The sequence below is a fragment of the Elephas maximus genome, chromosome 21 (assembly GCF_024166365.1).
Source record: "Elephas maximus indicus isolate mEleMax1 chromosome 21, mEleMax1 primary haplotype, whole genome shotgun sequence".
Classification (NCBI taxonomy): Eukaryota; Metazoa; Chordata; class Mammalia; order Proboscidea; family Elephantidae; genus Elephas; species Elephas maximus.
Window position 1 is genome coordinate 82321521 of NC_064839.1, and position 26276 is coordinate 82347796.

Consider the following 26276-nt stretch of genomic DNA (forward strand, 5'->3'; position numbering starts at 1 on the left):
TCAGACGGCAATGAGCTTGGTTTTGGGATTTGTTTGTTAAATCCTCAATGGCAGGTTTGCCCAATAAAAAGTGAGAGCAGCCACAAAATATTTGCCACTTCATAAGGACCAGCTATTCTGGTTTTACAGTTGTTTCCTATATTTAATCCAGAAGTTGTCCCTGATTTCAATTCTGAATTAGAATTGCAGACAATAGCAGATGGGAACATACACACAGTTTGGGTGCTGAAAGAAAATGGAATGAATGTGAATTTAAAAAGCATGTTCATTGTGTACTTTTTGTGAAATAAGTTCCTCTATAATGACCTCTTCCATTTAGTATTTAACATTTCAAAGGATTTTGAAGAACCCTGCCTTCTCAAAAGTTGCCAAAGATTTTAGCTGTTGTCATCATTAGACTTCAAAGCTGAAACCGAAGGCTATTTTAATGCCAATGCTTTTAATCCCAACCTTTGTATTGAGATTAGACACCCAAGGGAAAGCCCCTGAGGGGTAAAAAGCAGAGTTTTTTTTTCCTCCCATGGAATTACAATAAAAGCTCCACTCCTGAAATTGTTCCCTACCCATTGATAGGTTTTTTTTTTTTTTTGACATGTAAACTATGATGAAGTCTGCACAATAGTGTCTGTCGTCAAAAAAATAGCTGAATTAATGAAAGGACTTGGTACTTATAGATCAACTTCATGCACTCACGTCCTGTTTGCATAAAAGATAAAGAGCCATAAATCTCTCCCAAATTATCTTATGTGTCATCTTTTAGTGTTTGAAAGATACATATGTATTTTTTTAATGTGGGAGAGAGAGTTGGGGGGGGTAAATGAGCTTTGGTACCCTCAAGCAGCTTCAGCCAGGCTTGATCCTTTGCCCTGAGGGGCCTCTTTGAATGTTTTGATCCCTGCTCCTTCTCACCGTCCTATCCTTCCTTACCTCCATGGACTGGCCCACTGCCATGCACATGCCTTCCTGCCCACTGCCCCGCACACACCTTCCTGCCCACTGCCCCGCACACACCTTCCTGCCCTCAGCCAATGAGTCAAACTTGGATGTCATTGTGCAGCTTCCCCACAGATTGAAACCCCTGAAAAGCACACAGTGGCTCTATGCTAGCACCGCTGTGAAGGAACCCCAGAACCCCCTCCGTGGGTGGTTTCATGAGTAGTCATGCATCTCGCAGGAGATCTGGTTAGTAGTTTTCTCTTCTGGTAACTTGCCCCGTTAAGGCTCACTTCACTATAAGTTAAAATGAGGTCTGTCTCAAAAATACAGTTTATCACTGGCAACAGCCCCTTGCATTTATGCAGCACTCTTGCCTGCTTTTTAAAGAACTGCAGCATACCTCATCGTCTTGGAGAAATCTGGAGCATGGTTCAGGGGTTGCAAGTGCATGGCTGGTTTGCTGGTGATGAGGGAATGTGGGATTGCTCTAGGTGTATGACCGGCTTCAGGGGAGTCTTGGAGGGTGGAGCAGGGTGATAAATAAAGGGAACAGGGACAAGTCTACAGGAGAATGGAGCAGCATGAGATGAGGGTTATGGACAGCAGTACCATTCCATGGTGCAAACAGCACTAAACCAGAAGACAGAGCCTGGGGGCTGGTGTACTTTTACTGCTATCTGGTGGTACAGCCTTGGGAAAGTCACACTGTGCCTCAGTTTCCTCACCCACACAGTGCAGCTGTATAGGAGCAGGTGGCTTTAAAAGCCTTCTTTTCTAGGTATCAGATTATCCTTTTCTTACCTAAAGTATACAGTTTTATACCAATTAAACAAGCCAAAAGTATTTTACCAAACCAAAAGCAAACCCAATGCCTTCAGGTCAATTAGGACTCATGGCAACTCCATGGGTTACAGAGTAGAACTGAGTAGGGTTTTTTTTTCTTTGACTGTAATATAGAAACAAGCCACCAGGCCGTTCTTCCATGTCGCTACTGGATGTGCTCAAACTGCCAACATTTCTGTTAGCAGCTAAGCAGAAGCCATTCATGACACCCCCACCCCACAGCCCTCACTACCCAAGGGCATCTAAAAGCCTTTTTTTTTTTTTTTAAAAACATGGTTGCGTATTTTGTAGAGCAATTGAAACTGTTAACATTTAAGAAAGAGAATGCCACAGCCAGATCAGGGACAAAGCTAATTTTGTTATCTACATTAAATATAACCAGAAAAATATGTTTGGAGACCAGGAAAAAGGGAAAGACAGGATGAAATGTTTGGGTTAGAATTAAGGCAGGGCCCATCTTTGCTGAAGACCAGAATTGGGAAGAAAAGGATGGATCCAGAACAGATTGTGAAAGCGGGAAGATTTGACAATATTATATTACTTACTTTCCTGAATTTTAAAATTTGAACAACCAAGATGTAAATTTTTATCATCTCACCTCAGATAAGAAAGAATACTGTAGGGTCATTACTTTGGCTGTTAACACTCATTGGCTGGGTTCTTTCTGCTTCAGACACCAGGTGAAATAATTAGTGTGAAAACATTCTCCAAACCTAACAAACAACGCCAGTAGGGTGGTGCAGCCCCCTTCAGATCCTTTCCCTTTTCAGTAAGACTAACGTCAATTGTCTTCTATGCGCTCCGAGGGCTGCTCACGTTGCCCTTACGTAAACTCAGAGATTGTCCCAGAAGCACAGAAGGGCTTAGACCTAGGCATGGAGAACAAGAAAAGGCTGAAAGGCCATCACTGTGACACATTTGAGTGGATACTAATTCTTCATCCCGGGTGGTGACGCATTGGTGGTTCGGTGGCAGAATTCTCACCTTCCCTGCTGGACACCCAGGTTCAACTCCTGGCCATTATGCCTCATGGCATCCACCACTTTCTGTCCGTGGAGGCTTGCACGTTGCTTTGATGCCGAACAGGTTTCAGTGGAGCGTCCAGACTAAGACACTAGGAAGAAAGGCCTGCCAATATTCTTCCAAAAATCAGTCAGTGAAAACCCTGTGGATCACAACAGTCTGAACCTCAACTGATCACAGGCAGTATTTTGTTCCATTGTGCGTGGGGTCGCAATGGCAGCTAACAGCAACAACTTTACCTGGGGTACAGAGAAAAACCAGATAAAAATATTGAATCTTTGTTTAAGATGATGTTTAGGCAGAAATGTGCAGAAAGAGTGACTTTTCTATGTTTAATTATGTTATTCTCATCCCCACTCGAGTCTGTTTCATTCCATGGTTTAAATTTTTTCTCTGATTTCATTCTCTGGGTGGTTGTGTGAGCCAGAGTCTGTGTAGCTTCATAACAATGGCAGATATTGGACATAATTATTATAGATTGTGACATCTTTGGGCATTCTCCATTCTAGAGGTGGAACTTAATTTGAACCAACAACTTTAAAAATAACTGATGACAACTGGTTTGAACTTGAACAGACCTAGAACTGAATTCATTACATGTAGTGGGGACCCAGTAAAGCAGCATTCTGTAATATGCTTCATGACCAATAAGGCTATGTGAGAAGTCAGGGTAAGTGACAGCCGTTAGGACTTCAGGTCTAATGTTCATAAACACCCAGCTCACTGTCCTGAAACATTACAGCGGAAGTGTTTGTTCTAAAACAGATTCCAGCCTGTTCTCTTTTACAAAGACTCCCAAAACGGAATTTGGGAAACTGAATCTCTTTGGTTAAATGGCATTCGCTTGATCCAAGTTAGACTCTTCCCTGTTTTTCTGCATATCGAGTGTTCTGGTAATTCACTGTCTTCTCTGAATGCACACTGATTTTTATGGGTTCCCGGGTGCTGGGTTCCCTGCTTTTAAAGCAAGTTATAAAGGGAAAACAGGGCCTTTCCCAGACGTGAAACTCTTTCTCGTTTCCCAGTGGGTCAGTTAATCCTGGGATATTGCAAGAGTTCAGGGGGCCCTAATTCAATTAAATTCTGTCACTCCATGCCATTCCGATTCTGGAGAATACCTCTGGCTGCGTAAAGAGTAACAAAGCCAAGACTTTGGTCAATGTCAGATAAATCTCCTTCTTCCAACATTTAGGTTGGGTGCTTAGTTTTTGCAGCTGAACACATGCGCTGTGGAGTTTTAGCAGCTGTTAGGATTTGCTCTGCCCAGGCTGCACTTTAAACTGCTTGTCTGACATACTTTTCTGCTTATTTTAAAATAAGCTTCATATTTCATGGCATCGTATAGCTGAAAGAGACCTTGGAAAACTTGCAGTCCAACCCAGCCACTCTATACATGATGTAAGAAGCTCACAGAGGTTCAGAGACTTGCTCAAGGTTACACAGGTAGTGAGGGGCACGTCCAGGGCTGGAGCCCAGTTCTGAACTCCCATTGCAGCGTTTTTAGTAACGATTTTTCAGTAGGGTTTAATGATATTTTTTACCTGTGTACAGGTTCTTAGGAGGGAATTTTTCTAAGGAATACATGTGATTGTTGGAGATTTGAAATTTAGATCATTTTGTGTAGTTGTTACTTTTATTTTCTTTTTATTGTGCACAATTTCTAACATGCAAAAAATGTAGAGAGGAGGGAGAGTTGAACCCAATACCTGGCATCAATAATTTTCACAATTTATGGCTCATCTTGCTTCACCTATACCTCCACCCCTCTCCCACCCCCAGATTTTTTTAAAGTAAACTCCAGACATCATATTATTTCATCCATTAATATTGCAGAGTGCTTCTCTAAAAGATAGACACTTTAAGAAATGTAACCACAATACTGTTATTAAACTGAAATAAATTAACAGTAATTCCATAATGTTATCAAGTATCATATAGTTCTTTTATAGTTCTTGTTTTTGAATATTGTGAGAACATTTTATTTTCAAATATATTTTCTCTTTTAAAGGAAAAACAGTGGTAAAAAAGAATGGTGGGTGTTGGTTTAGGTCAATGAAAAGGGAGCTGAGCCATATGGACTCTCAATATCGCTGATAAAACAGGCTGTGACTTTACAATTACTGAGGAATTTACTAGATATTCACCTGATCTTAAAAAAAAAAAAAAATTTTTTTTTTTTAGGGTGTTTTAATTGTCTTTTCTACCTAAAGGCACTGCAGCTAAACTTCTACATCACTTTAAGTTGTTTAAGTGTCAATATGTTAAAGAAACTTGTCACTCTGGAAGAGGGGAACGTTGTCTTTGCTGGTGGCTCCGTAGCTGGTTGTTCTTGCGTGAGCAGATGTGACTCCCAGAGCCCCGGTCTGCCGGCGCAAACGCACTCCACCGACTAAAACCTAGACGCATTTAGAGATGTGCCGAACCTTTTGGGAGGCATGGCTGTTAATGCTTCTCTCACTGCAGCTTCTCCTTTTAAATTTCTGGGGTAAAGCTCTTTAGTGATAGAAGCCAGGAGCAGGTTTGTGTGAAAATCACATGGAATTTTGTGTTGCAGAATACGGGGTTGCCAAACAAAAATGTCTTCCTCCTTTGTCTGCCGTGATGAGAGAGACACATTTTGTCAAACCGGCTGAAATCGGAATGTTCACAGGAGACACTTTTGTCCTTAGAGAAAAGTTAAGAAAGAGCTGGATCTGGGAGTGAACATTGGGAAGGAGGACTTCCCTGAAAGCTGAGGTCACTGAAGTCCTTACCTCAGTGTATAAGCCAGCTAAGGACCTCCCCCTCCCCGAAGGCACAAGGGCTAAGCACTGGGTTGCTAACTGATAGGTGGGCTGCTGGAACCCTCCAGCTGCTCTGCAGGAGAAAAGACCTAAAATCTGCTCCTGAGATTGAATCAAACCAAACCTGTTGCCATGGAGTTGAGCCTGACTCCTAGCGACCCTATAGGACAGAGTAGAACTGCCCTATAGGATTCCCAAGGCTGTAACCATTATGGATGGAAGCAGACTGCCATGTCTTTTTCCAGAAGAGTGGCTGGTGGGTTCAAACTGCTGACCTTTCAGTTAGCATCCCAGCACTTAACCAATGTGCCATTCTGTCATATAGGGTTGGTCTGAGACTGAATTGACTTGATGGTACATGAGAACAAGCCAGCTGGTAAAAAAGAAAAAACTTAACTGGTAAAGAACTGCTGGTGTGCTTGGGTGCTGTATTCCTGTCATCATGCTGAAGCTTAGCAGTGGAGAGAAGTGTGATCTGAAACTAGTTTAAGACTTGCTCTGTCTGGGTCAGACTGATCCCAGGGCCTTATAAAAGCCAGAGTCACGTGGTGATTGGGGGTGTAGGCACACCTCACGACCTGCTTAGAGCCTTTTCTCCCACTCCCTCCTCACGGTCACAGTCACCCTCTCCCACAGGCTTTCTGAACTTGGGAGAAGCCCCTTCTCCTCACCCTTTGTAGGGTGTGCTGTTGCTGTGTGCATTCCTTTTGCATTTCCTCTCTGCCTTTGGCGTTGGCTGGTCCGAGAACGGTGTTCCAGAAAAAAAAAAAAGGGTGGGGGGATTACATAGCAGATAAATCCTACGGTGGGAAGAGCTGTTTTGTGACCAGGCTTGGACACCTGGATCTCCCAAGGCCTGCATTTGTGATCATCGCCTGCTGCCTGTGGCCTCCTTTCCGTGTTTGAGTTCTGGTGATTCTAGTTCCTGAATGAGGAGACAGATGAGCCTCAGCCATCTGTGGGAGCTGCTCGATGGCCGTCTGCCTCATGTTGGCTTTCTTAGTAATGCTAGGGAAGGAAGAGAAAATGCCTAAGCTCCTGCAAGCTAAACAATGTGGACATCAGCTTGACGGGTGAGTGAAATTTCTGTATCTCCCTTCAATGATAGTCCATTTATCCCAGGTCCTGCTCTTGATAGACACTGGTGTTTAATCCATGGAAAATAGACCCTACCCTCTGACTATGAGTTTGTAGGAAACCCTCTGTTTTAGCTTCCTAGGGTGTCCATAACAAAATATCACAAACTGGGTGGCTTATACAAACAACAATTTATTGTCTCAGAGTTTGTAGGTTGGGAGTCTGAGATCAGGGTATCAGTCTCGTTGATTCCTTTTTTTTTTTTTTTAATTTTTATTGTGCTTTAAGTGAAAGTTTACAAATCAAGTCAGTCTCTCACACAAAAACTTATATACACCTTGCTAAAAAAAAAAAAAAACCTTGCTACATAATCCCAATTGCTCTCCCCCTAATGAGACAACCCGCTCCTTCCCTCCACTCTCTTTTCACGTCCATTTTGCCAGCTTCTAACTGGGTTTAACTCCCTCTACCCTCTCACCTCCCCTCCAGGCAGGAGATGCCAAGTGTCCAACTGATCCAAGAAGTTCACTGCTCACCAGCATCCCTCTCCAACCCTTTGTCCAGTCCAATCCATGTCTGAAGAGTTGGCTTTGGGAATGGTTCCTGTCCTGGGCCAGCAGAAGGTCTGGGGGCCATGACCACCGGGGTTCTAGTCTCAGTCAGAACATTAAGTCTGGTCTTTTTATGAGAATTTGGGGTCTGCATCCCACTGCTCTCCTGCTCCCTCAGGGATTCTCTGTTGTGTTCCCTGTCAGGGCAGTCATCAGTTGTAGGCAGGCACCGTCCAGTTCTTCTTGTCTCAGGCTGATGTAGTCTCTGGTTATGTGGCCCTTTCTGTCTCTTGGGCTCGTAATTACCTTGTATCTTTGGTGTTCTTCCTTCTTCACTCCAGGTGGGTTGAATCCAATCGATGCATCTTAGCTGGCTGCTTGCTAGCGTTTAAGACCCCAGACGCCTCTCTCCAAGGTGGGATGCAGAATGTTTTCTTAATAGATTTTATTATGTCAGTTGACTTAGATGTCCCCTGAAACCATGGTCCCCAAACCTCTGCCCCTGCTACGCTGGCCTTTGAAGCATTCAGTTTATTCAGGAAACTGCTTTTGGTTTAGTCCAGTTGTGCTGACCTTGCCTGTATTGTGTGTTGTCTTTCCCTTCACCTAAAGTAGTTCTCATCTACTATCTAATTTTCTCTCCCCCTTCCCTCCCTCCCCTCTCTCCTAACCATCAAAGAATATTTTCTTCTCTGTTTAAACTATTTCTTGAGTTCTTATAATTGTGGTCTTATACAATATTTGTCCTTTTGCAGCCGACTGATTTCACTCAGCATAATGCCTTCCAGATTCCTCCATGTTATGAAATGTTTCACAGATTCATCACTGTTCTTTATCAATGCATAGTATTCCATTGTGTGAATATATCATAATTTATTTTTCTATTCATCCATTGATGGGCACCTTGGTTGCTTCCATCTTTTTGCTGTTGTAAACAGTGCTGCAGTGAACATGGGTGTGCATATATCTGTTCATGTAAAGGCTCTTATTTCTCTAGGATATATTCCAAGGAGTGGGATTGCTAGATCGTATGGTAGTTATATTTCTCACTTTTTAATGTGCAAAGAATAATGCTGGGTACTTAAAGGATACATTCCTGTCCATGTTGTGATCCTTTTCTGTGATGTTTAAGATTATGTGTCAGCTTGGCTGGGCCATGATTCTCAGTGTTTATATGTGATCACTCCCATGATGGAATCTGCAGTAACTAGCCAATCAGCTGAAAGGGAGTTTCCTTGGGCATGTGGCCTGCATCCAAATATAAGTGGGCATTCTGGCTTTTGCCTGCTCTGGGTTCTGCAGCTGCCTCCTGTTCATCTGACCTCTGGTTCTTGGGACTTGAGCTAGCTAGCAGCTTACCTAACAATCTTGGGATTCATTGATCTTCATAGCCTGTTAGCAAGAGCCCTGCTCTCTGTCCTGCTGATCTTGGGTTCAGCAGCCTCTGAGACTACTTGAATCAGGAGAAGCCTCTATCCTGATCCATGGACTTGGAACATTCCAGCTTGTACAATTGTGTGAGCCATTTCTTTGATATAAATCTCTCTCTGTATATATATTTATACACTTTACTGGTTTTGCTTCTCTAGAGAACTCAGCCTAAGACATCTTCCATGGCAGATCAACTCAGGCCATTGAGTAGCATTATGCAGCCCTGCCCTGCATGGGATGCCATTCACCAGAGGACGCCATTCACACGGGAGACATCCTGCCTGTATGCAGCTGTCACAGCCATTTCTGGAGAGATGAAGTAATATGTCTTCAGAAAGGAAGCTCCTTTTTTTCCCTGCAATTGTCACAAAGGCACTATATGTGCTACTAGCTGCCCCAAGTCCACCTGCCTTTCCCTGTTTAGAATTACACGCTGCTTCTAATGACTGAACGCTTAATAGTTGTTAGCAGGCACTCTGTTGTGCATTTCACAGACGTTTTCATATTTATCCTTCACACATCATTAGGAGAGAGCAGTTTTTCCCACTTTACCCAAGGTTATTGCTTAGCAGAGATTTTGGACTTTACCCAATGTTATGCATCTAATGAATGTGAGATCCAGGGTGTATATCCAGGCTCCAAAGCCCAGGTACCGTTTAATACCTTAGAAGGACAAACAAATATCTTAGGCTCATCTGTGTCCTCCTATTCCATGAGAAAAGAATATGATGTTAGAGACCTTCTTTTCTTTTGTTCCCCTGAGACAACTTCATTTTTTAAAGGGCAACGATATCAAGGATCCAGGCAAGAAATCTCCCCTTCCCCCTTGGACTATGCCACCCTAAACAGTAGTAGCAGCTTCTCACATTTACACTGCCAGTCTGTGCCCGGTGTTGTCCTAAGCAGTCTGCTCTAGGAAAACTACTGTGCCTGTTTTACAGTTGAGAAAATTGAGGCACAGGGTGATCATCACCCGTCTGCTCAGAGCCCAGTTTGCATTTTACCTGGGCAGGCTGGCCCCGGAGTCTGTACACGTGCTGGGTCTCTGATGTGCCACCTGGACCCCAGGTGCTGTTGAGGCCCACGTCCTGTCACGGTTTCTCCTGGCCCCGAAGGAGCCTACAGGAGGAAGCCTTGGTGAGGCCCGATGGCTGGTACAGAGACGACAAAGCCTAATTGTGATCTGGATGTATTCTCTTGCCTGTTACTTCCCAATCCCGTGGTTACTTCTTATTCTGATTTTGCTTATTTACGGGCCCTAGGGCTTGTTGGCAAAGAAGGAGCTAGAGGTTCACACAGGTTGCACAGGAATGAGGCAGACTCTTGCTCTTGTTAATGAGAGTTAAGCATCTCAAGTGCTACTTTTTTCTCCCACTTCATTCTTTTGGGTAGTGCTCAAACCATGCAATTATGGCAGTGGCCACGAGGCAGAGCTGATTTATCACTTGTTCCTTGGGCTAATCTGGCTTTGTGCAAGGGAAGGGCAAGTGCTCCCTATTTCTGGAGCACCGGAAACAGGTTGGCTTCTTCCCTGCGTAAGTGGTATGTATGCACAGCTTTACCCAAAATGGAAGTTTTACTTTTATATCCTGCCAAAGAAGTTCTTAAAGCATTATTGGGCCATCTCTGACTTGGTTTATTTTTTTCTTAATGCATCGGCTTTGGTTTAGGAGTCGGGAGGACTCAAAGGATTGTCGCCAACAACACTTACCTTAAACAAACAAACAAAACAAAACAGTAAAAGCAAAAACCATAACCTAGCAAAGTTTGATGACTTGAGCCCTTTGTGAAAGAGGGCTCTCCTTGTTTCCAATGCTGCGGTAACTTACAATCAGAGAACCTAGCACTGGAAGGGCCCTGTGGCCAGGGACTATAGAAGGCCTGCAGAGCACATTGAGCTGAAGCAGAGTCCAGGTCCAGGTCTCTTGCTCCTCCCCTACCCCCACCATGGTGGCCCACTGCCCCACCTCTGCACTTCTCCAGGCCTCCTTTCATTCATTCTGGCTTTTCCCCTTTTTAATGATGGTAAAAATATACAAAGAGGAGCCTGGGTGGCACAACAGTTAAGTACTCAGCTGCTAGCTGGAAGATTGGTGGTTCACACCCACCCAGCATTTCCATGGTTGAAAGACCTGGTCATCTGCTTCCATAAGGATTACAGCCAAGAAAACACTATGGGGCAGTTCTGCTGTGTCACACGGGTTCTTTATGACTTGGAATTGTCTTGATGGCACACAAAACAATATATGTAACAAAACATCTGCCAATTCAACAATTTTTACATGTTTAATTCAGTGACGTCGATTACATTTGTCATGATGTGCAACCATTACCACTGTCCTTTTTCCTATCGTTCCACCACCATTAACAGAAACTCAGTACTCATTCACTCTTGACGTTACTTTTCACAAGCTCCATATCCTAGGGACAGTATGCTCCTCCCAGCCTGCTAATGTAGCTCTCTTTTCCCACCTCTTCCTTTAAATCTCCCTAGTTTGATAAAAATACACCAACTGCCTCCTTTCAGCTTCCCTAATTTGCATGTGAAACCACCACCCCTCTCTTGCAGAAACACTACCCTAATTTTAGATTTATTCTCACCCTTAACCCCTAAGTGCCTTTACCTCTTGCCTGTGCATTTGGATGCCATGATTTTATGCCTCACCGTCATGTGATTGTTCTACTTTTCCATATTTTAGGTAAAGTAAAGGTTGAGGGATGAGCAGAGAAGCCAAAGGCTGGAATAGGCTGAAGTTGGAGATGAAGTTGGGTAGGATTCCCGGACCAGGAAGAGGAGGCCGACCGCAGTTGGAAACACAAGCCAACAGTTGTTGTTGTTGTTAATTGCCATTGAGATTGCTCCGACTCGTGGTGACCTGGTGTTAATAGACTGAAACATTGCTCTGTCTTGTGCCAGCTTCGTGATCATTGGTATGTTTGAATCCTCTGTTGAGGCCATTGTGTCAATCCATGTTACTGAGGACTGACATCTAATTCCCCCACTTTTGCTGACTCTCTAATTTAACTTTTCAAGCCGAAGTCTCACCATCCTTAGCAGACTTCAAAATTGGGAGATCTGGTCTGAGAATCAGAGACCGAGGGGAAGACAGAAAACCAGGTAGGACTGACTACATGGGCCCAGGAACCAGGATGAACATACCGACAGTGCAGTTCTGGACTGCTGTGTGTGAAAACTTACTAAGTTTTATCCCCTTGCTCATCTTCTATGGAGAGACAATAAAAAGGATTTTAGCTGACATTTACTGATGGCTTCCCGTGGGTTTGACTGAGCCAAGAGCTATACATACGTTATCTTATTTAAACTGACCACTTCTGTATTTTTGTTGTTCCCATTTTAAATATTAGAATACTGAGGCTTATAGAGGTTAAATAACTCACCCAAGGACACAGAGGTAGTAAGAGGCAGAGCCAGGACTTCAAATTTTGTGTTTAGCTCTGAACGGGCATAGTCAATAGTGTCAAGCAAAGCAATCCTGAGTTCATAAGATCTTCTTTTTTATGTTTCCTATTCCTGTTGTTCTAAAATAAGTTTTACAAGACCAGCATCCTCTGGCTGCTGACACAGTCCCTGAGGCTCAGAGGCTTCCTTCACTAACACAGATGCCCATGATCCCCAGGCCAGAGCAGAAGTGCATTTAAGCAGGACAAGATGGCCCCAGCAAGCAACCGAAATAAAGAATCAGATGACCTTCTGGTAGAAGAAACAGCAGTGGAAATAACTAATACGAAATTCAAAAGACTAATATTTAGGGCTCTCCAAGAGATTAGGAAAGAGATCAAGGAAAACGCAGACAAAATCATAGAAAACACAGACAAAGCAATAGAAGAACTTAAGAAAATAATACAAGAGCAAAACATCAAAATAAATAATTAGAAATTATACAAAAACAGCAACTAGAAATCAGTTTCAGAAATGGATAACTCAATAGAAGGTTTAGGAGCGGATTTGAAACACTGGAGGACAGAATCAGCGAGGCTGAAAACAAATCTATGTGTGAGGAAAAATTAGAGAAAAGAATGAAGAAAACCTAAGAATTATATGGGACACAATAAAAGCAAAAATTTGCACATGATTAGAGTTGCAGAACAGGGGGAACAGGACATTTCTTATCTCTCCAAGAACTTCCACCTTTCCCAAATAGTCCCAACACTTGGCACTTACTGTCCCTGCTGAGCTTCCTTTCATTGTTTTACCATAGTTAGCGGCTGATTATACTGCATGCATACAGTCACCACTATGATTCTCTCTTAGCCTTAAGGTTTACCAATCCAGCCAGCTTATAAGCTTACTTAGGGAAAGAGTCGGTTTCATAGTTTCCTTGAATCCAATAAGACAGATGGAAATAAGTCTTCAATGGCAGTTCATAGAAATGAAAGAACTATACATCACTGATGATAGAACTTAACATGATGGTGAGAGGATCAAGTTGAACACTTTCTCCTGGACTGTTATCTTTTTAGATGGAATTTAGTTGTGTACAATATACTAGGTAAACCTGTTGAGTCGATTCTGACTCATAGTGAGACCCTATAGGACAGAGCAGAACTGCCCCGTAGGGTTTCCAAGGTACTGATACAAAAAATAAATTTTATCATGACTTACTGTACTATTATCTCAAAAATCACAAATCAATAGAAAAAAAGACATCATTATTTACTTGAGCCCTAATAAACTCTTCAATATTAAAATGAGTCAAATTTGAATACCACTTTACATACGGTTCAAAGTGTGTCATATTTAATATCTCGTTATAATTACACATTACTGAATTTGAGAGAGGAGATGGGTGTACAGGCTGTCTAATGCAATCCCCACCTTATGTAAGTGAAGACCTTGAGGCTTATAGAGGTTATGTGATTTCGCTGTTAGGAACCATCAAAGGCTAGATGTTTACCTGTGTTTTATTGACTATGCAAAGGCATTTGACTGTGTGGATCATAACAAATTATGGATAACTTTGAGAAGAATGGGAATTCCAGAACACTTAATTGTGCTCATGAGGAACCTTTACATAGATCAAGAGGCAGTTGTTCGGACAGAACAAGGGGATACTGACTGGTTTAAAGTCAGAAAAGGTGTGCGTCTGGGTTGTATTCTTTCACCATACCTATTTAATCTGTATGCTGAACAAATAATCCGAGAAGATGGACTATATGAAGAAGAACGGGGCATCAGGTTTGGGGAAAGACTCATTAACAACCTGTGTTATGCAGATGACACAACCTTGCTTGCTGAAAGTGAAGAGGACTTGAAGCACTTACTAATGAAGATCAAAAACGACAGCCTTCAGTATGGATTGCACCTCAACATAAAGAAAACAAAAATCCTCACAACTGGACCAATGAGCAACATCATGATAAATGGAGAAAAGATTGAAGTTGTCAAGGATTTCGTTTTACTTGGATCGACAATCAACAGCCATGGAAGCAGCAGTCAAGAAATCAAAAGACATATTGCATTGGGTAAATCTGCTGCAAAGGACCTCTTCAAAGTGTTGAAGAGCAAAGATGTCACCCCGAAGGCTAAGGTGAGCCTGACCCAAGCTGAGATATTTTCAATCGCATCATATGCATGTGAAAGCTGGACAATGAATAAGGAAGACCGAAGAAGAGTTGACACCTTTGAATTGTGTTGTTGGCAAAGAATATTGAATATACCATGGACTGCCAAAAGAACGAACAAATCTGTCTTGGAAGAAGTGCAGCCAGAATGCTCCTTAGAAGCAAGGATGGTGAGACTGTGTCTTACATACTTTGGACATGTTGTCAGGAGGGATCAGTCCCTGGAGAAGGACATCATGTTTGGCAGAGTACAGGGTCAGCGGAAAAGAGGAAGACCCTCAGTGAGGTGGATTGACACAGTGGCTGCAACATTGAGCTCAAGCATAACAACGATTGTAAGGATGGCACAGGACCGGGCAGTGTTTCGTTCTGTTGTGCATAGGGTCGGCATGAGTCGGAACCGACTCAACGGCACCTAACAACAACACCCCATTGCAGTGTTCCTTCCCCACGCTGCTGTTCCCACAGACCCCTCAATCTCCCCCGGAAGCTCACTGAGCTTGGTGGGAAGAAAACACAGCCTCAGAGAAGTTAAGTGACACTTGCTCAAGGTGACAAAGAAAGTCAGTGGTAGCAGCAGGTTATGAGTGTAAGAGTCCTGATTCCTGGTCTCTACTTTCCATCACGCCCACCCTAGCCCACTAAGTCTTATCTTCCTGAGCCAGTTAGAGATTGCCCTCTCTGTGGTCTCAGCGCGGCCATGTGGACTTCAGCCCACTAACAGGAGAGAACCATTCCATATGTGACTGACTGAAAATACCAGAAAATGCTGGGAACCTTTGTCTTGTCTGTGTGTGTGTGTGTCTTTTAATATTCTCTATTTTGTCTTCCTTTTTCTGGTGGAAAAAAAAAAATCAGATTGTTAAGAGATTTCTCCCGTTTAAAGACCAGAAAAGAAAATAAGGAGTAGCTTTCATTCCGCACAGTGTAACAGACTATGTATGTTAGAAAGCTGTGAGACGGAAAAAAAAAAAAAAAAACTATAAATTTCCAGGTGAAATATTACATAGTATTTCTTGGCTCTTCAGTCTCATAAAACACAAATCCAGCTCCAGCCACCTTTCAGTACCATTAAGCTAGCACTCAGACCCACCATGGACCTGGCCTGCTCATGCTGAGCAGGGAAACTGGTAACCAAGGGTAAATGTCAATGAAGTTTGATTATTTAAAACAGTTACTTAAGGAAGAAAGAGAGAGGGAGAGGGTGCGAGAGGGGGAAGGAAGAAGGTGAGGGGAGAAGGGAGGATGCAGCCAGAGTACTGGACAGCAGTCAGCTGTGAGCCAGTGTGTGTGTGTGTACGTGCCTTCAACGTGTGGGCTCCCACACACGTGCGTGCAGAGCCGAGTCATTCTAAGGTCCTTCTGTCATCCCGGAGAATTGTGGAGCTAGTGATTAACTTAAGTTTTTTTTAAGTTAAAAATGCTTGTTAAAATATCAGGGATAATCACTGAGCGCTTTCATTATTCAGTGTTGCTGAATGAAGAATTTTTTTTTTTTAATTTTTATTGTGCTTTAAAGTTTACAAATCAAGTCAGTCTCTCACACAAAAACTTATATACACCTTGCTACGTACTCCCAATTGCTTTCCCCCTAATGAGGTTGCACGCTCCCTCCCTCCACTATCTCTTTTCATATCCATTTGCCAGCTTCTAACCCCCTCTACTGTCTCATCTTCTCCAGGGAGGAGATGCCAACGTAGCCTCAAGTGTCCACCTGATCCAAGAAGCTCACTCCTCACCAGCATCCCTCTCCAACTCATTGTCCAGTCCAATCCCTGTCCGAAGAGTTGGCTTTGGGAATGGTTCCTGTCCTGGGGCAACAGAAGGTCTAGGGGCCATGACCACCGGGGTCCTTCTAGTCTCAGTCAGACCATTAAGTCATCTTCTTATGAGAATTTGGGGTCTGCATCCCACTGCTCTCCTGCTCCCTCAGGGGTTCTCTGTTGCGGTCCCAGTCAGGGCAGGCGTCAGTTGTAGCTGGGCACCATCTAGTTCTTCTGGTCTCAGGATGATGTAGTCTCTGGTTTATGTGGCCCTTTCTGTCTCTTGGGCTCGTAATTACCTTGTGTCCTTGGTGTTCTTCATTCTCCTTTGATCCAGGTGGGTTGAGACCAATTGATGCATCTCAGATGGCCGCTTGCTAGCGTTTAAGACCCCAGATGCCTCTCTCCAAGGTGATATGCAGAGTGTTTTCTTAATAGATTTTATTATGCCAATTGACTTAGATGTCCCCTGAAACCATGGCCCCCAAACCTCTGCCCCTGCTACTCTGGCCTTCGAAACATTCAGTTTATTCAGGAAACTTCTTTGCTTTTGGTTTAGTCCAGTTGTGCTGACCTCACCTGTATTGTGTGTTGTCTTTCCTGTCACCTGAAGTAGTTCTTATCTACTATCTAACTAGTGAATACCACTCTCTCACCCCCCTCCCTCCCCCATCTCTTAATGATCAAAGAATATTTTCTTCTCTGTTTAAATTATTTCTTGAGTTCTTGTAATAGTAGTCTTATATAATATTTCTCCTTTTGCAACTGACTAACTTCACTCAGCATAATGCCTTCCAGGTTCCTCCATGCTATGAAATGTTTCACAGGTTCCTCACTGTTCTTTATCGATGCATAGTATTCCATTGTGTGAATATACCATAATTTATTTATCCATTCATCTGTTGATGGGCACCTTGGTTGCTTCCATCTTTTTGCTATTGTAAACAGTGCTGCAGTGAACATGGGTGTGCATATATCTGTTCGTGTAAAGGCTATTATTGCTCTAGGATATTGAATGAAGAACTTCTGAGCTTGCCAGGGGTTCACCACCTGACTGGCAGTCAGAAGAAGTTGTTTGTGTACTCAATCCTGGGCCATGTATAGGGTGTTAATTTGAAAAAGTAACTTAACATTTATTGAACACTAGCTAATTACCAGGCACCATTCTAAGCTCTTTATAAGTATTATCTCCTTTAATCCATAGAATAACCTGATTAGATTAGTGCTTCAATTTTCCCCATGGTCCAGGGGAAGTACTGAGGAAAAAAGCTTAGAGAACGTGTCCAGGGCACACAGCTGGGAAGCCGAGATGCTGGGATTTTGGCACTGATAGACATGTTCTAGAGGGCTCACTTTTAATCACTGTGCTCTATTACTTTAGCAAAATCTTTACATGACAATGAAAAAGTCTGGCAGGGCAGTCGAGAACCTGTGTGCCTTTGAAATGGCTCCGGACCTCCCTCCTCTCTGTTCTCCTGTGCCTGGTCCTGGAGCCACATCTAGGAACCTGCAGCTGCACACAGCAGAACATGAAACCCTTTGCCCTGGTTTCACAGGTGCTGTCTTATGCTGGAAGGAGACCCGGTGGTACAGTGGTTAAAGCGCTTGGCTGCTAACTGAAAGGTCAGTGGTTTGAACCCACCAGCCACACTGAGACAGAAAGATGTGGCTATCTGCTTCCCTAAAGATTTACAGCCAGAAAATCCTGTGGGGTCAGTTTTCCTCTGTCCTTTAGGGTTGGTATAAGTTGGAATCAACTCAAGGTAACGGGTTTGAGTTTTGGCCTTATGCCCTGGAGCCCCTTTCTGGGTGATGTGAGCAGTTCACATGCTTAACTGATACCTGAAAAGTTGGGGATTCCAGTCCACCCAGAGGCACCTGAGAAGGAAGGGCTGGCTGTCTACTTCTGCAGAGTCATCCACTGAGAATCCAGTTCTGCTCTGACACGCGTGGGGTCGCCACGAGTCACAGTCAGCGCAGCGCAGCTGGCTTACCCAGAGCTGTAGCTGACGCGCTCTGCTCATTGCTGGGGTGCAGAGGGGAGCCAAAGGCCTCACGTTTCCTCTAAGCTGGCAAGTGCGAGTCCTCCAGAAGATCACTTTCTCTTAAACTTTTATATTTTAGTTTTTGAGGTTGTGGTAATAATTACAACAGTCCGTAATGACGTAAAAAAGCAAATTGATTTGTTTCCTCATAATTGAAAGGAGGCCTTGTGGCGCAATGGTTAAGTGCTGGGCTGCTAATCGAAAGGCTGGTGGTTTCAACCCACTGGCTCCACGGGAGAAAGGTGGGGCAGCTCTGCTCTATCCTGTCGGGCTGCTAAATGTCAGCATCGACTTGACAGCAACAGGTTCTCATAATTAATACATGCTAAGGACATATTTAAGCAGCTATTTTTCTTGTTACAGAATTTAAAATACCACATAGGCAGTTGTTACCTGGAGCTGAGGAACCAGATCAGGTGTCTAGGAGATTTGGGCACAAAACCCTGTCCCTACCATTTCTCTGGGCTCAGCATTCTCTGTCTTTCTGTCTTTTCTCGTAGCTTCTTACAGGGATTTGGCTTTTCCGCATTTCTAGGATATCCCCCTCTTTTATACTGAGAGTGTCCCTGGGGAGTAAGCGGTTAATGTGCTTGGCTGCTAACCAAAACATTGGAGGTTGAAGTCCACCCAAGGTGCCTGGGAAGAAAGGCCTGGCAATCTACTTCGGAAAGGTCAGCCATTGGAAGCCCTATGGAACACAGTTCTGCTCTGCTGCACATCGGGTCGCCATGAGTTAGGGTCCACTTGATGGCAACTGGTTCTTACTATTCTTTCCTATAAAGAAGCCACAGAGATAGGTAGTTAGCAACTTCCCGGCTGGTGCGGAGGTGTGCTCACAGGCCTAAGAGCAGACATGGACTGTTAGATCTAGTCTGGTTTGGATTCTAAAGCGGGCTCCACGAGTAAGACGTTCAGATTTAGCACTGCCCCTGCCTCAGCTGCCGAGGTCCTCAGTGGGCAGGAGGAGGCCACCCTGGTCTCTGCAGGGCTGCGTGCCCTGTGGGAACTGGGAAATCAAGAGGGAAGAACATCTGTGCTATGCAAGTCAGGCTGGATTTCACATTCTTGTCCCAAGAAGCATTTTCCATAATATGCAGTTACCTGAGCCAAGCTTTTTTTTTTTTTAATTATGACTGGGGTCACCCTCTTAGTCAGGGGTAAGAGCAGACAGAGATTCCCCCAAACACTTGTGTTTTGCATTTTTAAATGTCTTACTGGTTATTTTTCTTATTTCTTCACTTGGATTCATTTGTTCCTTTTACAAGCAAAACTTATATTTTTGATCAGTGTCCTTTCACTAAAATTAGAGAAACCATATGTCTCAGATTGTCCAGCATGGTACTGGTTTAAGGGTTTGGTTCTAGTGTAATTAATAGCATCTTTTTCACTTTAAAATGTGTCCTGATTGAATGATAAATAATATGGCAACCCTACTGAAAACTATTGTTAGGTTATGTCTTGTCTCTATGTTTGCAATAGAACTTCCACAGTACCTTTATAATTCAAAATGAATAGTAATAGGACATTTAATATTATTGGCCATAAACCTAATTACTTAAACTGCTAAATATTGAAACAAAGTTAATTTTTTTCAAATTAGCAGAAATTAGTAAATAACAGCATCTCATTGTTTTTCTCTCTTTATTAAAGTTTAAAATGTTAGTAGTTAATAAATTATGTAAAAGTCCTAGAATTCACTGGGAGTTAAAGCAGTTTATTCTTAAAGAGAGTCTGGAATTTAAATATTTGGAGCCTTTAAAAAGTTTATATAATTTGATAAAACAGGAAACTCTCTGAGCTTTGCTTCTTATTTGATATATGATTTTAATTGTTACTGTATAACATTTTCTTAAATTACAGGAAGCCACATGTTGGAAAAAAAGATCTATCCTTTAAAATCCATCTGTGTTATAGTGTGAGTTTTCACTGGCTTAGGAAGTGGTTCTGTGGTGACCTGCAAGCAGAATTGAGAAAAGAAAACTTTCAAGATTGATTAGCCTGAAGGAGGTGTGTGGATTTAACTCTTTAAATTGCATGCACCGTCAGTATATTTAGCATATACATATATTCACAAAAAGTTATTAGTAAGATCACTTTAAAATTTGTGGACTATTTTAGCAATTGTTGTGGTTGTCGTTGGTTGCTGACGAGTGGATTCCAACTCAGGGGAACCCCATGTGTGCAGAGCAGGACTGCTCCGTAGGGTTTTCAAGGCTGTGACCTTTGGAAAGCAGATTGCCAGGCCTACCTTCCGAGGTGCCTCTGGGAGGATTCAAACCACCAACCTTTCTGTGAGTAGTTGAGCACTTAACTGTCTGTGCCACCCAGGGACTCCTAGAGTTATATGAACTTCATTCAGAAACACAAACAATAATTTCAAAATTGTCATTTTAACTTCTTCCGAATTTATAACTGAACAAAAATAACCCTAAATCTAGTTACTGTTCATGTCAGGTATTACGGAGGCGGTGGGATGAGACAAAAAAAATTCTGGACTAGGAATCTTAAGAATGAAATTCTCATCCTCCTACCTCCGTATGACTTTGGACAAATCACTCACTGCCACTGAGCCGTAGTTTTTTTTATCCTTAATTATAGTAAGAACCCCTGCCTTAGTTAAAAAAAAAAAAAGGTTTTTTTTTTTTTTTTTTGGCTCAATAAACTGTGAACGCCTATGGAATCATGAGGCATCATTTATTATTCCTCAGATACAAGAATTCTTACCTGTAAGTAAGTGTGAGGGGAAACAAAATAGATGTAATATTAGTTCCTTTGTAATCCTAAATCCACTTTCTAAATCCATGAACTTTTGTTGTACCTCTTTTAGGAACACAGCAACATTCAAAACACTGAAGAGGAGCTGAAATTAGTACATTGCAGCTAACACTTATTGAAGGCTTGCTTTTTGACAGGCACGAAGGATAAAATGAGTAATAAAGCACAGCCTTCCCTGACCACGCCATTTAAATCGCAACCCTCCAGCCTCAGTCTGCCTCCTCTGAATTATTTTCTTCTGTTACTCTTACCACCATTTAACACACTATGTAATTTACAATTTGTTTGTTTATACTTATATCCTTGCACTGGGATTCAGACTTCAATGACAGAAGATTTTGTTGTTGTTTTGTTTTTACACTTTGGTGTCCCTGAATTACTAGCATTACTAGCACATAGCAAGCTGTCAGTGAACTTGTGTCCAGTGAACACACAGTCCTTGCCCACAGGGAGCACATAATCCAGAGGTGGAGACAGAGTTTCTTTCTGGTATTCCATTGTATGGCAATGTGGCAAGCTCCGTAGTAGGATGGGTACCCATTGCTGTGCATCCATTGTAGAGGGAGAAGATGGAAAGCTTTTCAGGGAAGTGACCTTAACTTGAATCCTGAAGGATCAAAGAGAGATTTTTTTGGAGGACAAGGATGTGACAGGCATCCTAGGCAAACAGGGCAGCTTCCAAGCCGGCATGGAGATGTGACATGACCTTTTTGAGGAATGGGTACAGCTCAGTACGTGTGGAGCAGTGGTCCCGGAAGTGGGGTGTGTACATCCCAAGGGGCGCCCAAGGTAATTCACTGGGGCATCGGGGAAATGTTAGAACTTATGTTGGTCTTTGGAGAAAAAAATACAAAAGCAATAAAGTCTAACAGGTGACACCAGGACTTGTGCTGGTTGAGTGTCTGAGGTGGTTGGTTGTGTGCTACGGAGGGTGTCCTGAGGGGTGTGAGGAGGACCACCAGGTGGGAGGACCACCAGGCAGAGGCCCTTTCTGTGTGGCCCTGTGCTTTCTTTTACTTTTAGGGCATTGCTCCACATTGCAGTTATGGAATGAAGACGTTCATGGAGACACTGCGTTGTGCTGTGGCTAAAGTCCTGGGTGGTCCAGGGGAGAACCCGCTCTGCACATTGAAGCTTGGCAGAAGCAAAAGTTACTCACTGTTGTGTACACAGGATACGCCTGAGATGTGTGTGGAAGATTTAAAGGTGTAACGAATGAATTGTTAAAATTGTCAGTCATCTAAATCGGGAAACTAAATCTCTACCTTTTCCCCTCAATTTGTGAAGTGACGACGTGGTGCTTCAAATCAACTATTGTTTCATTCTGAAGCTTGTTCAAGTTCATGTGAGAAAGCCCGCTATTCATCCCTTTAGGGTTCAGAAGAACATCTGGTCTTTTTAGAGGAGACCTTTTCTCTAGGAGTGTGCCTGGCTGCTCCTGCTTTGTAAATTTCCTTTTTTGGTGTTATATTTGCTTTCACGAAGCCTTGGAAGTATAAATTAAAGTTCTTCGAAAGAGTAAATATAGCTGCAACACATACTAATTTGCAAAGACAGCCTTTCAGTACGAGACAAAGTAAAAGAGGTGATTGCGAAGCCGCAATTATGGGGTCCACACTGAGAACATGGTGAACTGGATTATTTTTGTTGGTTGACCAACCTGATCGTGAACTCAGATTTCACTGGGAATATTTTAACCATTTTGAAGCGAGACTCGAAAGGCTGGTAAAAGAGCTTCATAGATATTTTCCTAAACAAGAGGGCAGTAGATATTACTAAATACGTGACATATTCAGAATAAAAACAGCTCTGAGGTTTACTTCCAGTATCTTCTTGAAACAAATTTGTTGAACAGAAGTCGGCTGCTTCACTCTCAGTGTTCAACCTTAGAGAAGGTGGTGAGACGTTTTCCAGTTTCGTTTGTGTGGGAATTGGGCATCTCCATGACAGTTAATGTAATCTTATTATCATACAATCTCATTTTTGCCTTGAGTGACTTAACATTGAACCCAATTACTGATATAAATTTCCATTTTTAATTGAAAAACTTATTTTGAAGTATGAAATTTAACAAATAAATGAGACATGGTTACATACATTTCATCATGCATTTTAATTTTAAAATTTTATTTGATAACTTTATTTCATTGAAGTGTTTATTTTACCTCTTATTTCTCTTTGATAAGCATCACTGATTTTCTGTTTGTGGTGTTCCTCTCTGTCTTATTTATCTTTGGTAAGCGTCACTGATTTTCTGTTTATGGTCTTCCTCTTTGTCTCAGTTACCTAGTGCTGCTATGACAGAGATGCCATGAGTGGATGGCTTTAAAGAACAGAAATTTATTTTCTCACAGTTCAGGAGGCCTGAAGTCCTTTGTCTCCCTTCAACCACCCACCCCTCGTACGATCAGCTGTCGAGGCTGGCAGGTTCTAACTTGGCAATATTCTCTGTTCACGTTTCTCTGTTCTTTCTGCTAGAATTCAGATTCTGCAGCAGCCTCCTCATTGGTCTTCCATTTGGGTTATCCTCCACACTACTGCTGGCCTTAGTATATTTTTTCAACTACTTTATTGAGGTATAATTTACATACCATAAAATTCTCCCATTTTAAGTGTTCAGTTAATGAATAAACAACTGTGCAGCCATCATTGCCATCTAGTTTTACAGCATTTTCATCACCCCAGATTTCCCTCAGGCCCATGTGCAGTCCTTCCTCACTGGACTAAATGTTTCTGGACATCCCTGTTTTGCCTCTCCTCTGCTTAGTCTTCCATGGGCTCCCTTTCCTTTTGAATTGGCACAGACTCACTGGCCTCTCATTCCGAGCACTCTACCAACTGGAGTCTAATAGGACTATTTAGGGGCTTCCTGCATTGATTTCTGACCACGATGTCTTTTTTCTGGCTATTTTCTCCAGCTGGCGCATCCATCCAGCACCATATTTATCAGCTAAGAAACTGCCTTTTCTTTGTGGGCCATCTCAGATGCCTGCCACCTGCACCAAGCAGCCTTTCTTCAAGTCCGTAGCTAGATGTGAGTCCTCCCTCCTTTGATTCCCCACAGCACCTTACTTAATATCTCTCTAATCGGTATTCAAGGAGCCTTTTTTTTGGTGGCAGAGTGGTTAAGTGCTCAGCTGCTAACCAAAAGGTCAAACCCACCAGCCTACACAGCTGGAGAAAGATGTGGCAGTCTGCTTCTGTAAGGATTTACAGCCTTGGAAACCCTATGGGGCAGTTCTACTCTATCCTATAGGGTCACTATGCATTGGAATTGACTGGATGGCAATGGGTTTTGGTTTCTGGTTTATGTTGCTTTGCGCATTTAGCCTTCTATAGCTGTAGACGTCCTGTCTTTAGCAACCTTTACAGTGAAGGCATTTTAGCAGAACGTGTCTTTTTGAGGACTATTCTTTCTTAACTTAAAAAAGTCACTGAACATTAGCTAATTAGTTTATACCTAATAATAAATTTTGATTAGCATAAATATAAGTTCCATAATACTTAATGATTATTGTTATTTTTTTATTGGCCCCTGGTATCTGAAGGGATAGATTAGTTACCTTGGCCCCACATTACAGAGAACAATCTCGAGATACTGAATGGAAGCGTCTAGTCCTAGATTCTGTGTCTGTGGCTGACGCCGTGCACCCGTCGGCCTGGTTCCCCAAGAACCTTGCGGCCCCCAAAGGATTCCTGTTGCCTTGGAACAGACCAGATTGCCCTAGAACTTCCTGAATCTTAACCGTTTACAACTCGCTGCTCTTGGCAGTATTAGCCTGATACGAGCGTCTCCCCATTAAAATTTTATGTCCCTGTCCGCATATTGGCACCTGTAAACATGAAACGACAACAGAAGAAAAGTGTTTTTGAACGTTGCATTACCACAGATGGAAAAACGCAAAATTATAAGAGAAAATAGAACGCTAAAGAGAAAATCGGATTTATTGTGTTGTTGATGTTTATAGCCTAAAGCATTTTTCGAGACCTAAGTGGGGAGATAGGCATTTTTGAACCGAGAGCAGCAGCGCAGCGTCATCGGGGTCAGCAGCGATGTAGCGGTGCGTTCCTGGCCGAGTCCGAGGCCCCAGCCCGGCCCTGGCGGCCCACCGCCCCCTCCTCGCCTCCGCGCAGCGCGAATTGTCGTCCTTTAGCCACTGGTGGGCGGACTAGAAGCAGCTGTGCAGAGCCGAGCTGTGTGAAGGGGCTGTGGACCTGAGTGCACTGTAGCCGGCTGCTGGTGACTTACAGCGGGCACCGAGGGGCAGAAGGGAAGAGCCTGAGGCCGATTCCACCGTGTTTTCCAGGCGACGGGGACCAGGTGCCCTGGGTGTGCGGTTGGCGGCGGAGCTCCCTTGGCGCAGCCTCCCTCCAGCTCTCGCTTCCTTCGGGGTTGGCGCAGGTGGGCAAGGCAGGGCACCCCAGATCTGCCTGTTAGCACCGAAGCTTTGCTCTCCCTCTCTCCGAGGGGGAGGGACCATCCTAAAAATGTGGAAATAGACAAGCGTCGGCTCCGGGCTGGGGCACCGGCCAGGGTCCCAGCGCAGCCGCCGGGCACTTTACAGGGAAAGGAGAAGCCTGGCAGGCTCCGGGCCCTGGCGTAGGGCAGCTTCGTGATCAGCATGAATCTGGGCTGCTGCTCCGCTCCAGGCCCTTCGGTGGCCGCTCTTGGTGCTGGCGCCTGAGCCTCGGTGCCCCCCGCCGGTGTCCACTCGGCGCCTGAGCCTCGGTGCCCCCCGCCGGTGTCCATTTGGCGCCTGAGCCTCGGTGCCACCCCCCGCGCCGGTGTCCACTCGGCACTCTTGGCAGCGGTGACTCTCGCCGCCGCGGCCCGTAAGTAGCAGCCTGCGTGTGGGGGGCACATGCGTGTCGGCACACGCCCCCACGCCACCCCAGCCTCGGCGAGGAAGGAGGAGATTGCCCGGGCGCTGCCGCGCTGAGGGTGAGCCGGGCTCCTCCCGGATTGCGCAGAGCCGACCCCCGCGGCCGCTGTCTGGAGAGCCTGCTCCGATCCCTGTGCACGCGCGCCCTCCCGCCCCCCGAGCCCCTGGGAGAAGACCGCCCCCCAGGACTGCGGGGAGGCAGAGGCCTGCGCGGGGACTGCGGGCCGCAAGGCTGGTAGGCCCCGGGGACGCAACTTGCTCGCCGTCACCCGGACGCCCCTCGCTGGCGCGCCGGCCGCTCGGAGCCCATCCCGGGTCAGCCCCGGAGGCCTCGGCCTCCTCATTTGTTTGGGTCTTTTGTGCCGCAGCTCACAGTTGGCTAAGCACTCCTGCGCTGAATCGGGCCATTGTCTGCGCTCCCATTGCTTTCACGCTGCAAGTCTCCGCGCCCCCCGCCCGCCCGCCCCCTCCCCGCCTCCTCGGGGCCGGGGAGCCTCCGAACGTGCCTTTCCCCCCAGGAATCTGGAAGCTATAAGCCGGGCGGATTGCAAATGAAGTCTAATGCATTGTGGGACGTGTGTAA

At 44.2% G+C, this 26276-nt stretch overlaps 1 protein-coding gene across 2 annotated transcripts; it reads left to right on the top strand.

The window, feature by feature from the left end:
- Positions 1–2036: 2036 nt before the first annotated feature.
- On the top strand, positions 2037–24980 carry LOC126064890 (uncharacterized). Of its 2 annotated transcripts, none has more exons than XM_049864378.1 (2): positions 2037–20042; positions 20154–24980. In XM_049864378.1, exon 1 carries the CDS (start codon positions 13633–13635, stop codon positions 14644–14646), a length of 1014 nt encoding a protein of 337 aa, XP_049720335.1. In that variant the 5' UTR covers positions 2037–13632; the 3' UTR covers positions 14647–20042; positions 20154–24980. The 2 variants fall into 2 exon arrangements, with proteins under 2 accessions (XP_049720335.1, XP_049720336.1); XM_049864379.1 differs by having other exon boundaries at positions 21834–24980.
- Positions 24981–26276: the final 1296 nt, after the last annotated feature.